The 14,372-nt window shown below is 29.6% G+C and overlaps 1 protein-coding gene across 6 annotated transcripts in view; it reads left to right on the forward strand.

Annotated features, from left to right (window-relative positions):
- The window catches only part of LOC111687560 (hemicentin-2), a 419,747-nt gene that overhangs the window by 353,797 nt on the left and 51,578 nt on the right, over positions 1-14,372 (forward strand). For all 6 annotated transcript variants that reach the window (XM_046956663.1, XM_046956676.1, XM_046956672.1 and 3 more), the window contains one exon: positions 13,445-13,828. In XM_046956663.1, coding sequence (XP_046812619.1) covers positions 13,445-13,752 — 308 coding nt within the window. In that variant the 3' untranslated portion in view covers positions 13,753-13,828. The remainder of the gene's footprint in view (positions 1-13,444; positions 13,829-14,372) is intronic.

Genomic DNA, 14,372 nt, shown 5'->3' on the forward strand with positions numbered 1-14,372 from the left:
TTATTTGTCATGAAAAATCAAAACAAATATTGTCAATCTAGCGTTTTTAAAACAATTTAGTTTGTCTTTCTCTTAGCGATTTTGTGTAAATTTTTATTTTAATAATATGTCTGTATCATGAAGTTTTAAAACAATCATATATTTTTAATGATACTACATGTTTTGTACAGAAAAAATCAAAGTTACAATTATTTGTTTTTAGTGCTTTGTTAGCGATTGAGATTTCAGTAAAAGGGAATTACCAATCTTTGTTTATAAACAAAAAATTGGATTGCGTATTTTTTTTTGATATTTTTTTGATTGAGAGTAAATTAAAAATTACTCTCTATCATAAAGTTACTGTATATTTCTTACTGGAAAGTACGCGAAAAGACCTATTATTGCGAGCGATAGTCAATTTCTTTACGTACAGCTTGGATCTCTTTCACATCTTTTGCTTTAAAAAGTAAGTTAACGAAGTGATCGGGGAAAACTAAAAATATATTTACTCTCTGTGGACTATAACAAAACGGAATTGGTATATGAGAACCCCTGCATTTTTTGGTGTATCACTGTGAAACTATTTACACAAAACCAAAATAAGCATTTTCTCAGTATTTTTTATGTCCAGCTTTTTTTGTTTTGTCCAGCTTTTTAAAGCCCAATGTCCATCTTTTTGCGAATCGGAATCTGGCAACCCTATGGTAGACGGAAAGTATTGAGTTCAACCGCAGTCTGTGTCGATTTTTTATTTTTTCATAAATATTCTATAAATAACTCTACTAAAAAACAACTTGTTTCCAACCAAATAATATTGACTTACTTTTAGAACATCTCAAACAAAAATAGTAGAATTGTAAGCGCTTTACTCGATGAGTTCTGGTAATTTTTTTAGTGAATTTGTAAGCAAATATTTTGCTGGGTTTATTTGTAAAATGTTGCCTACCATCTGAAAATATATTATTTTAAGCTTTAAAAAAGTATAATCTCTGCGTGAAAAATTTTGGCCTGTGCTGTTAGCGTTAAGTTCAATTTCCAAATTCATTGTATAGAGCCAAATGTGACCTGAAAACAAGTAACAAGTTATAGTTGGGCGAGGCCGACCATATAATACCCTACACCTGTTTACGAATAAGATGTGACTTAGTTTTCATAATAAAGCATTTAAGTCGAATTGTACTTTGCCTCACATATACTTGAACCATTTATTGTTTAGTAAAACTGTGAATATTTAAGTAAATTTTTGATGGGGGCTTTTTATAGGGGCTAGAGTCAAATGAGGCCCTATAATTATAAAGTTCATGAGCCTATTTTCAATAGGCTTCGTCTACAGTACCATAAAAGATCATGTGGCAAATTTCATTGAATTATCTCCGAAATTGCGACATGTAGTTTGATTACAAAGTTTACAAGCTCTGTTCGGGGGTGAAGTTGTATGGGTGCTAGGTGAAATAATGGACCGATGTTAATCATTTCATTCAATAAAATTAAATCATAAATCATTGAATTATCTGTAAAATTGCGACTCTAAAATGATTCTGAGCCGATTGGTACACTTTAAGGTGGGTATAGGACCAATATTAATGTGCGTTACAAACATCAGCACAAACCCAATATAGCCTCGCCACTAATGTGGTGTAGGGTATAATTAATATTTTATTACTCTGAGATCCAAAAAGGTAACCACTAAAACATTTTTTGATATAAAACGAAATATTTTTGCATTCCTGCTTCCACCACCATCAGTGGTGGCAGAGGGTATATATACATATGTATATAACATTGGGTAGTGTCTGGCATTAAAAACTGTGTTGTAATTAGGGTTGCCAGATTTCGATTCGTAAAATCCTGGACATTGGGTTTTAAAATGATACCCTACACCATGAGTATATTTTTACAATTTTTACTTTTATAAAATTTTTATTTTTTGTAAAGAAACTTTTATGTTGAATATTACCATAATTCCAAAATATTTAAGCCATTTATTGATAAAAAACTAAAATTTCTAAATGAGGCTTTATATAGGTCAAATATGGGCCGATCCTCGGTAAATTTGGGAAAAGGATATATTTCTAAATAACAGTTAGTTTTGTTGAGTTTCATTGCGATACAAATGGTTACAAGTCAATTTTAGACGTTTAAGTCATTTTTTGAAGGGGGGTTTGTATGGGGGCTAGGGTCAAATATAGGTCGATCCTTACGAAAATCTGCAGTATCATTTATAATTATATAAAACTTATTTGTGCCAATTTTTAGAGAGATAGCAGAATATTTGACGTAATAATTATAGCATAAAAAGTTCAAATCGGGAGGTACGGTTGTATGGGGGCTAGGTGAAATAATGGACCGATTTCAACCATTTTCAATAGGCTTCGTCCTTGCGCCAAAAAACATGCTTGGTCCAAATTTCATCAAATTATCTTGAAAATTGCGGCCTGTACCTTGCGCACAAGGTTTACATGGACAGGCAGCCAGCCAGCCGGACAGACGGACGGACGGACATGTCTTAATCGACTCAAAAAATGATTCTGAATCGATCGGTATACTTTAAGGTGGGTATTGGACCAATATTTTTGTATGTTACAAACATCAGCACAAACGTATAATACCCTCCCCACTATAGTGCTGTAGGGTATAAAAACAACATTTTGAGGTTATGCCAAGCAAGAAGTTACTACTCAATAATTCATCTCCGGAAATACGAACCTTTGTATGGGGGCTATGACAAGGACAACAGTGAATATTTCCAATGATTTAGTCTATTTCTTTAGCTTAGTTTTAACGTGAGTGTGTTTTAACCAGGCAGACAGACGGACATATCTAAATAGAATCAGAATTTCATATGGACCCAGAAAATATATACTTTGTTGGGTCTCAGATGAATGTTTCTTGGTGTTGCACACGGAATGACAAGGGAAAGTAGTATGTTTGAAGGGATACCAACACAGTTTTTAACCACATCAGGGATTTGAGATATTTTGTCATGAGTTTTAAGAAAACGTAAATTTTGTCTCTTTTAGAGACGTTATAGCTACAAGATAACTTCCCAGAAAAATCTTTGCTTACAATGATTACCATTAAGTACTTCATTAATGACTTACTTTGTTGGTAAAGTTTAAAAAAAAAATCAAAATAAAGAAACAAACAAAAATAAAACAGTTCCTTTTTCTGTTTTTTTTTTCCTTTTTTTTTGTGAACACGATATCAAATGTCTGTTTTTAGACAAACAGAAAATAAAATAGTATTTGTGTGTGAAAACTGTTATTTGACGCACAATAAAACAACAAAGCAGTGGTGTAGTAAGAGTAGCATTCAACTGGTTGACGGAAGGTATTGAGTTCAACCGCAGTCTGTGTCGATTTTTTATTTTTTCATAAATATTCTATATAATTAACTCTACTAAAAAACAACTTGTTTCCAACCAAATAATATTGACTTACTTTTAGAACATCTCAAACAAAAATAGTAGAATTGTAAGCGCTTTACTCGATGAGTTCTGGTAATTTTTTTAGTGAATTTGTAAGCAAATATTTTGCTGGGTTTATTTGTAAAATGTTGCCTACCATCTGAAAATATATTATTTTAGGCATTAAAAAAGTATAATCTCTGCGTTAAAAATTTTAGCCTGTGCTATTAGCGTTAGGTTGAATTTCCAAATTCATTGTATAGAGCCAAATGTGACCTGAAAACAAGTAAGAAGTTATAGTTGGGCGAGGCCGACCATATATTACCCTACACCTGTTTACGAACAAGATGTGACTTAGTTTTCATAATAAAGCATTTAAGTCGAATTGTACTTTGCCTCACATATACTTGAGCCATTTATTGTTTAATAAAACTGTGAATATTTAAGTAAATTTTTGATGGGGGCTTTTTATAGGGGCTAGAGTCAAATGAGGCCCTATAATTATAAAGTTCATGAGCCTATTTTCAATAGGCTTCGTCTACAGTACCATAAAAGATCATGTGGCAAGTTTCATTGAATTATCTCCGAAATTGCGACATGTAGTTTGATTACAAAGTTTACAAGCTCTGTTCGGGGGTGAAGTTGTATGGGGGCTAGGTGAAATAATGGACCGATGTTAACCATTTCATTCAATAAAATTAAATCATAAATCATTGAATTATCTGTAAAATTGCGACTCTAAAATGATTCTGAGCCGATTGGTACACTTTAAGGTGGGTATAGGACCAATATTATTGTGCGTTACAAACATTCAGCAAATTGATAAAAAAACAATTGGGTATTAACCCATTTTGAAAGGTTCAGCGAAAAATGTATTTAAATATTATTTGCATTAAATATTTTAAAATAAAAATAAAACTGGAAAATTATATCACAAATATAAATTATGATATCTAAGTTTTTAATACCAAATTTACCCACATCGATTACAAAAAGTATTACTGAAAAAATACTTTGGTTCAAATTGACACCATATTCAAAAAGGTTTAATGCCTAAATTTTTTAAGCTGAATTAATGGGATTGCAAACGGGTTTTATTGAAATATGTCCAAATTGGCATGTTTTTAAAACATCGGGGTCATTTTTACCCCAAGGCCGTTTAAGGGTTAATTTATTTTTTCACTATTATTGTAAATATCGGTTGTTAATAAATAAATTTCTTAAGTTTTATGATAATCTACCAAAAAATAAAAACAATTTCGACTAGTTTCCATCAAAAATTGCAAATATTACAAAATTTGACCTTTGACCTTTAAAGTTTATGGGTTAATGGCGTCCAAATTGCATGAAACTCTTGATTTTTATTTAGAAATATGTGGACTAATAAATTTACAAAAGGTTCCATTTAAAATACACAACAATATAATAAAAAGGCTAATTTTGCAAAATATTACATAAAAATGGGGTTTTCTCGAAATCCGCTGAATTCAAATTGCAGGTACGGGCAAACTATAAGAGGTATTGACCTAATTTTTTACTGTTTTATTCCCTAATCTGTTGTCCATAAATCCCTATGAGTTCTCCCAAAAATATTGAAATTTGTTTAACAAAGTATCAAAAAAACTAAAATTTGAATTTTGAAATGACCGTTAAAAATATCAAAATTTTTCGACCATAGCTGAGAACAGGTTTACGTTATTATATAAGGACAAAAACTCATATTCAAGTAACTACAGATATATTTTAAGTAATACAATTGTTTTATTAGAATATTTTCAAAAATATGTTTATTTTTTTTATCACATTTCGATTTCAAGTGCTCTGAGACACGATAATGGCCTGGGGAATTTTTAATAACTTTTACATTTTTCATTTTACAAAATTCGAAACTTAGTTTTTTTGGAGCACTCTAGTATATATACATATGTATATAACATTGGGTAGTGTCTGGCATTAAAAACTGTGTTGTAATTAGGGTTGCCAGATTTCGATTCGTAAAATCCTGGACATTGGGTTTTAAAAAGCTGAACAAAAAAAAAAAAATACTGAGAAAATATTAATTTTGGTTTTGTGTAAATACTTTCACCACCAAAAAAATACAGGGGTTCCCACATACCAATTCTGTATTGTTATAGTCAATAGAGTACGAATAATTTTTTAGTTTTCCCCAATCACTTCGTTAACTTAGTTTTGATAAGCAAAAGATGTGAAAAAGCGCAATTTTAGAAGTTTTAAATTTTAATTATGGTAATTAATATTTATTTCAACCACTAATTATGATTCTTGTAAGAGGAAAAAAATTTTCGAAAAAAAATGTTTCCAATTTTTAACAAGTAATCACTGCCATATAAATGAACTTTTATATTTTGAATATTTTATTATTATATATCGGTATTAATGAGAACATCAGGGTAACATTTGAAAGAGGTCCATTAATGGGGTTTTACTATTGACAGTGCTAATTTTTATAGGGAGTAGGGTTATTTATACATATATATATGAACCAATTCTTATAAAAGTCTGTAGCAAGATTTCAGTTCCTTATTTGTTTAAAATTTCATCGATCTACTTGTATTTTGAAGCCATTAAGGAACATTAAAGTCATAAAATATGGTAGAGAGATTTTAAATCAAAATTGTTTTATGTCGAGTTGCCTTGCGGTATTCATATTATCTGGGGCGGAATTTATATGGGGTGGTGTTATTATGGACTGATCCTCATAAAATTTGATAGAGAGATTTCGGTTGCTATAGAAGGGATAGAGATATAGGCTACACAGAAAGTAGGGCGCTAGGGTCAATTATAGACCGATAAAGGTTTTGGTTCCTAAGATACATACTTATGTCAAATTTCTTCGCTATATTCGTATTTTTACGCCCATAATTAACGTTAATGTCGTTTTCTGAAGGGGCTCTTATGTGGGGGGAATGGTCAATTATGGACCGATCCACATAAAATTTGGTAAATTTTGACTTGTATAAATCTTACTTCTGTGTAATTTCATTGTTATAATCATATTTTTGAGCCAGTAATGAGCATTAAAGAAATTTTATGGGGGGACTTTTTATGGGGGGTAGGGTCAACTATAGACCGATCCATATAAAATTTGGTAGAGAGATATTGCCTAGTATAAAACTTATTTCTGGGTCGTTTTTTTAAGCCATTTCATCGCTATATTCCCATTTTTAAGCCAGCAATCAGTTATTTAGTCATTTTCTAAAGGGACCTTATATGGGGGCCAATTATGGTCCTATGTCCGCCATAATGCAGAATTATTTTTCAGACGTCAAAAAACTGACCTATGCGAAATTTTGTGGTGTTTGCTTCATAAACAACGAATTTGTGAATATTTGAAGCTATTCATACAATACCGATTTTGCCCATTTTCAATACCAAACATTTCTCGTCTTAGAATCTTACGAGGTCCCAGAATATATATACTTTATGGGGTCTTAGAGCAATATTTCGATGTGTTACACACGGAATGACAAAATCAATATACCCCCCATCTTTTTTGATGGTGGGTATAAAAAATGTGTTAGTTTTAAATTTCAAACTTACATTATTGGTATAAAAATTATTGTGCAATAACTTACAATCTACTCTCATGTAATTGAAAACTAAAATCTACTCTCATATAATTGAAAACGTTTTTTAAATACTTTTTTCTATTCATTAAAAAATATATTTGCAAAACAAAAGGGAAAATTATTTATTTTAACAAAAAATGCAAATCACATATATAATATATATATATATATATATATATATTATATATATATATATATATATATATATATATATATATATAGTAGATTTCAGTTTTCAATTATATGAGAGTAGATTGTGAGTTATTGCACAATACTTTTTATACGAATAATGTAAGTTTGAAATTTAAAACTAACACAATATTTTTCCAAGTGCTTTTTAAAACAATTTTTTTACGATAAACAAAACCAAAATCTACGTCTCGTCAATGTTTACCAGCAATGAATACGAAAGTTTTGTTGTTTTACTCTTGCTTGTATACTGTTAAGAACAACAACAACGTATTGCTAGTATTAAGCGCATATAAGTGTATAGAAAACACACTGTCTATAGCTAAGCGCATTTACAAAAACAAAAGAGTACCAAGCGCATATGGCTTGGGCACCCTTGGTTTGGATGCTATTGTCGTCATTGCGTTGTTATTTTGGTTTTTGTTTTTCTGTGTTTTTCGTTATGTATGTTTGGATGGCTGTTGGTTTAGATGCCTTGAGTATTTTGTGTTTTTTATTTCGTTTAGCGTTGTTGTTCTTTTTGTTTAACCTTTGATGTAATAATAATATAGTCGGGAAAAAATTTAAAATTTATAAAGATGTTTAAAATACACTATGGTGAAGGGTATATAAGATTCGGCACAGCCGAATATAGCACTCTTACTTGTTTAAATATAACATTGTTTCGATTTATTAACTTATCCATGCATGAAAAATATATAATAACGGTGTCCCACTACATTGTTCCAACTTTTTGGAAAATTCCGTAAGGGAGTAAAAACGGGAAATTTAATTTATTCATGAAACAAAAAACATTTTTCTTTATTATGAAATCGTATAAAATTAGGTAGTGCAACATTGAGGAATAGAGAGATTATCACAATTTACAAATTTAAAATTTTTTACAAAACATATAAAACGGCTCGCTAACAAAGTAGGTTATAAGCTAGTATTTTAATTTTTTTAAATTTTTTTTACAAAATATTGAACATTTTGACATTTATAATTTATTTTATTGTTTAAAATAAATGCTTTCTTGTTTTTTAAAGAAATATTCATCTTTATGTCAATACTAATCTTCAAATTTTAAGAAGAATTCCTTCCTTGACAATCTGTATTTACGTATTTATGTATATTTTTATACCCTTCACCTTTGTGAGAAGGTTATATATAAGTTTGTCATTACGTTTGTCTGTTGAAATCAGATATCGGGGGACCCCAGATATCGGCGAGATCCGAATCTTCAATAATTCTGTTAGACATGCTTTCGAGAAGATCGCTATTTAAAATCAGCAACCTCTGAAAATTTCATCAAAAAATGTCAAATGGTTTTCGTTTTGTATGTTTGGATGCTGTTGGCGTCATTGTGTATTTTGTTTTTGTGAATTCAGTTCGTATATTTGGATGTAGGTTGGTTTTATTGCGTTGTTTATTTTGTTTTTCGTTATGTATGTTTAGATGTTTTTTGGTTTAGATGCCTTGTGTATTTTGTTTTTTATTTCGTTTAGCGTTGTTGTTGTTCATTTTGCTTTGCTTTTGATGTAATATAAATGTAGTCGGAAAAAAATGTTTAAAAATAATATGTTTAAAATACACTATGGTGAAGGGTATACAAGATTCGGCACAGCCGAATATATCACTCTTACTTGTTTATTTATACATTTTGGAACACTTTTACTCTTTATGCATTTATAATTAATTTTATTGTTACCTTAAGCTGAATTGCTGAATAAAATTTTTGATAATCTATCTATTTGTATGTATAAAAATTTAACATTGTTTATATTTCAAATTTTAGAAGCAATTTTGCTGCCTTAATTGTGGTAACACTTAATTTACATTTGTGGACAATTTTTAGTTATGAGAAATTGTCCTAAGTTTGGGGTCATCTGTTTATATAATGATTTAGGGTATAGTGGTGAGGGTATTATGCGTTTGTGCTGATGTGTGTAACACCCAAAAATATTGGTCCTACACCCACTTTAAATTATACCAATCTGTTTAGAATCACTTTCGGAGTCGATTTAGCTATGTCAGTCTGTCTTTGTGTCCATGTAAACCTTATGCGCACGCTACAGGCTGCAATTTTCAAGATAATTTGATGACATTTAGTACATACTTTTATTTTAGTACAATGACGAACACTCTTGAAAATAAACGCACTTCTCGTAATGGATATAATGGAAAACCTATTAACTGTTGTTAATTTGCAACTATTCTATTCATCTCATATGTTTTGTTATATGAGTAGTCCAAAATAGTTTTCTGAACTTTTACAGAACACTATGTATGTTTTTTAACTAGAAATATTGGCTATATATACATATGTATCAAAATATACATATGCATATTTCATGCTAAATGAAAAAAATTGCTATAATAAATAGAATATTTTTTCGACAAATAACTTGGCAAGTTAAATACTCTTTTAACACTGCTCTGCATTCAATACATACATACATACATACATACATACATACATACATACATACATACATACATACATACAATTAAATTTAAGGGTTGCAAACACAAAAATTTTAAACACACAGATATACATACAAACATAAACCTTAGAAAGACACAATTATAAATAACATTGCACAGTAGATCAATTGAACAAAAAGGTGGATTATGAAAATATGTAATTTTATGTTTTATGTAATATAATGCCCATCTCTATGAGTGGTTTTCGAAAGAATTGTACGACAATTGAACGAAAATAAAGTTTGTCACTTTGTTAATTATTCCGCAAAATAATTAACTCTAACTTGTTTTTTTATAAAAAAAATATTGATGACTTCCGGCACTGGTTTCCGTTATCCGATTGGACTAACATTTAGTATTTGTTAGTTTTGGACACTAATAAACATAATAAGAACCATAAAAATTATAATTTTCTAAAAGTTTAATATTCTTAAAGTCGATTTATAGAACCGTTGTTGAGGAATAAATGGGTAAACATTATTTAGAAAAATATTTTTACATTGTTTCTCTTGGTGACGTAATTACTTAATTGAAAACAAATTAATACAAATTATTTGATTTGACGGTTGTAATATGAAGTGTCACAGTAACATACATATCACCGCAAATATACTTTAAAAAAGAGTTTTAAGTGCTTAAGATATGCGGGAGTAGAGCACTCAAAATATACTCTTAAAATTTTAACAATATGCTCTTAAAATGAATTTTTGATTATTTTTAACATTTTACAAGATTTTGACAATTGATTCAACTCATAGAACTACTTTAATAGAATTCCGTTTACATTCAAACAACCAATAAATAACATCACGCCATTTGATACGCAATAAAAACAAACTTCAAGCTACAAAGTTTGACACATTTTTTAATTTATATTCATAGCTTGTAAACTAACAATAGTTTTTTAAACGATAAAGAAGGATTAGTCTCATAAAATCTAATGTAATCAGTTTTATGAGACTACTGTATTTTAAACAAATTTAAAGTTTTTTTTGCACCACAAAAACATATATTTGCTTTATTGGGGTTTCCTTGCATATCACTTAAAATGTCTATAGTAAAAAATATTGTTTTTTTCAATCGGCCCACTGTTTCTTTTTAATATGCCTTATTCTTGTATAAGTTTTCAACTTTACTTTTGTTTTTTAAATTGTTTCTTTTATGTATGTACATACTTTATTGTATTTTATTAGGTGTTAAATAACAAAATTGTGAAATTGTCAGTTACGAGTAGCAGACAAATTTTTGAACATTTATTTATGCTAATATGTATGTAAGAATTAAAATTAAATACTAAAAACAAAACAATAGAAAAAAAGTACGAATATATAGTCGGACATAGCCGACCATATGGGCAATTCCATGAAAATTTAAACCACGACTGAAAAAATAAAACCCTTATAACTTCTGCATTTCTCTCTTGTAGCACCAAAAACAAAGACTGTAAAATTTTGAAATCGGTCTATTTTTACACCACGCTGTCATACAAACGCACCGAAAATATCACTTTTTAGCTCATAATTCTGTTAATTACAATACATTCCCTTCAAAAATCGGAAGATCTAAAGTGTTTGTAAGCCTAAACCTTCATGCCGATTTTCATAACGATTGGACCATTTGACCCTAGTTACATTTAAACTCCGAAACTCACCTCTAATCACTAGTATTATGATAAAATTTGTCTCAAATAAGTTTTATATGAATTAAAATCACACCCCAGAACTTTATGAGGATCGGTTCATATTTGACCCTAGGGTCCATATAACTTCAGTTTTTTTTATTATTATTTATAATATAAATTGCTTAAACATGTATATAGGTCAGCCATGTCCGACTGCATTTTTTTATTAACAAATTATGGAATACTAATTAAAAATACGTTCCATAGTGTAAGAAATTAAACCAAAAAAGAATCACCTACAGAATTCGCAGATTTTCGTAAATATTTGCATGTACTTTAAAAACACTTCCGTTTTTGTCACGAATAATATCGCCAAATTTTAATCCATATTTTAGAAAACAAGGTTCCCAATGGGATGATACCTTTTGCAAATATAGTACTCTTTAAATGGAACAGAATGACAAAATTGTTTTACAAGTCCTCCTAATTTTACAATATCTATACCACTCTGAAGGCATGCGAATGTCACATACAATCGTATGGACTTGCCCATATTATACCCTACACCAGTCAGTATGTTAAAAATGAGGATTTTTAAAAAAATAAAGCATTTGATTTGTTTTTTAACTTTTTTCCGGAATTTTTTTTTACTAATTTTTGGCAAAAAAGAGATTTTTTACAAGAGAGTTCAAAGGGAAGTAGAAGAAACATGGGCCTATCCTTATAAATGTTAGTAGACGAATTCACGTCTACTTCAAAGTTATTTATGTAGAATTTAAAAGTGTAATTAGTGTTTATAGATTAATTTTAACCTTCATGTCATTTTCTAAAGGGAGTTTTTATGGGTGCTACTAGGTTCAAATGAAGCCCGATCATTACAAAAATCTCACGCTTTTTGTTGACATAATAAAACATTTAATTTAATTACGAGTCCAAACGCCCTTTTCGGGGATACGGTTTTATGGGAGCTAGGCGAAATAATGGGGCGATTTTATCCATTTTATAGGCTTCGTCCTTATGCCAAAAAAGAGCGTGTGCCAAATTTTATCCAATTAACTTGAAAATTGCGACCTATACCTTGCGCACAAGGTTTACATGAACAGCCAGCCAGACGGACGGACGGACTTACTCTACTCAGAAAACGATTCTAAGCCGATTGGTATACTTTAAGGTGTTTATAGGACGAATATTTTTGTATGTTACAAACATCAGCACAAACCCAATATACCATCCCCACAAAAGTGGTGTAAGGTATAATAACAATTCAGTCTAGTTTGCTGATAGAATAGGGAAATCATCAAATGTACAATCAGTCTTGTCTAACATTATTTGACAAAGATAACATAAAAATTATTATCAAGTTATTACAGTGTACTAAAATGTTTCTATTTAGCTGTACAAATTAAAAGATGACAGTCCAGCCAGGTTGGCAACCCTAGTTGTAGTAATTGGTCATAGCTCCCATATATGTTCCATTTTTAAAATCATTTAAACGCATATATTTCTTTGAATAATTAAGCTTTCGGGATAAATTTCGACTTTAATATGTTATGTGTGCATATAAATCATTCTACGGATACAAATTCGACCCAAATTTGTTTTGTGTACTTATTAATCAGTCTCCGAGATTTTTTTTTGAAAATTCCTCAAACGCACTTTTTGGAATAAAATTCGACGTTAATGCGTATTTGGTATGTACATAATTTGTCTGAGCCCCGATATAAGGGTCACTTTTGAAAATAACTTAATAATACATAATTATTATTAAATAATATTTGGATAAAATTCGAAATGAGTGTATAGATAAGTCATTCTGCTAAAATATTCTCGATGTCGTAGCTCCTATATTCGGCTGGACCGAATCTAAAGTACTCTACACCAGCTACCAACTTTTTATTTTTTATTAAACTATCCAATTTTTAAACAACTCGAAAACTGTTGTTTGCATTTTGAGGGTACCAAACGAACTTAATTCGTTCGAATCATCAACATCGAATTAAGTTCGTTTAGTACCCTCAATATGGAAACAAAAGTTTTCGAGTTGTTTAAAATAAAAAGTTGGTAAAAATAAAATTCGGTCCAGCCGAATATTAGACGTTACTTTGTTTTATAAACCATTTTCTTTATATGTATAAACATATGTAAAAATATGTATGTATATATGTTTAATTTATTTTCATTTATATATTTCAGGAGAACAACCCGCCGCTATGCAAACTAGCAAAGGCATTGGAATAACGCCGAATGCCCACTTGGCAATTGTGACATTCTGCATATTTTCAATTGCAACGTGGCACTATTCAACCATATCACAAGTTTCTAATTTAATTTCAGTTTATAACGTCTTACAACACAAACATTTTATGCACACAAAACAAATGCAACATATTCAGCTGAATCCAAGTTTTCAAAGAAATGTTAATATACGCTACTATTGTAAAGAATGGCATACATCTAGCACAAAATATGAAAACTTTCATCGATCACATCGAATTAGGTGACTAGAATCACATCTAAGCATTGCCTAAAACGAAAAGAACTAAAATTACCTAAATAATCTAATATAAACTAATAAAGGTACGTAAAACTACAAAAATATTATTTATTTTATAGGTACACTTGCTAATACCCGGTGTGCTTCGCTAGCCCAATCGAAATTAAAAACATAATAACCTAAAAATTATTTATTTAGCTACTAAATTATAAAATTTTTCTTAAAGATTTATTACAATTTCTATTGATGACAATATATTTCATTTAAATTCTAAAATAATACATTAATGATCTATTTATTGCTTATACTTACTTAAACTTAATATATACTTTTATTCTTAAAAATAATTCATATTCTTATGCCTTGGGATATAAAATATTATTTCTTTTATATTTTGTATTTTATTCATATGGGAGACGTCAATTCCTTATTAAAAGTTCGCTCGTTATACTTTAACCCCCTTATTCAAATCACTGCCATATAAATGAACTTTTATATTTTGAATATTTTATTATTATTTATCGGTATTAATGAGAACATCAGGGTAACATTTGAAAGAGGTCCATTAATGGGGTTTTACTATTGACAGTGCTAATTTTTATAGGGAGTAGGGTTATTTATACATAT

Source organism: Lucilia cuprina, chromosome X, assembly GCF_022045245.1.
Source record: "Lucilia cuprina isolate Lc7/37 chromosome X, ASM2204524v1, whole genome shotgun sequence".
Classification (NCBI taxonomy): Eukaryota; Metazoa; Arthropoda; class Insecta; order Diptera; family Calliphoridae; genus Lucilia; species Lucilia cuprina.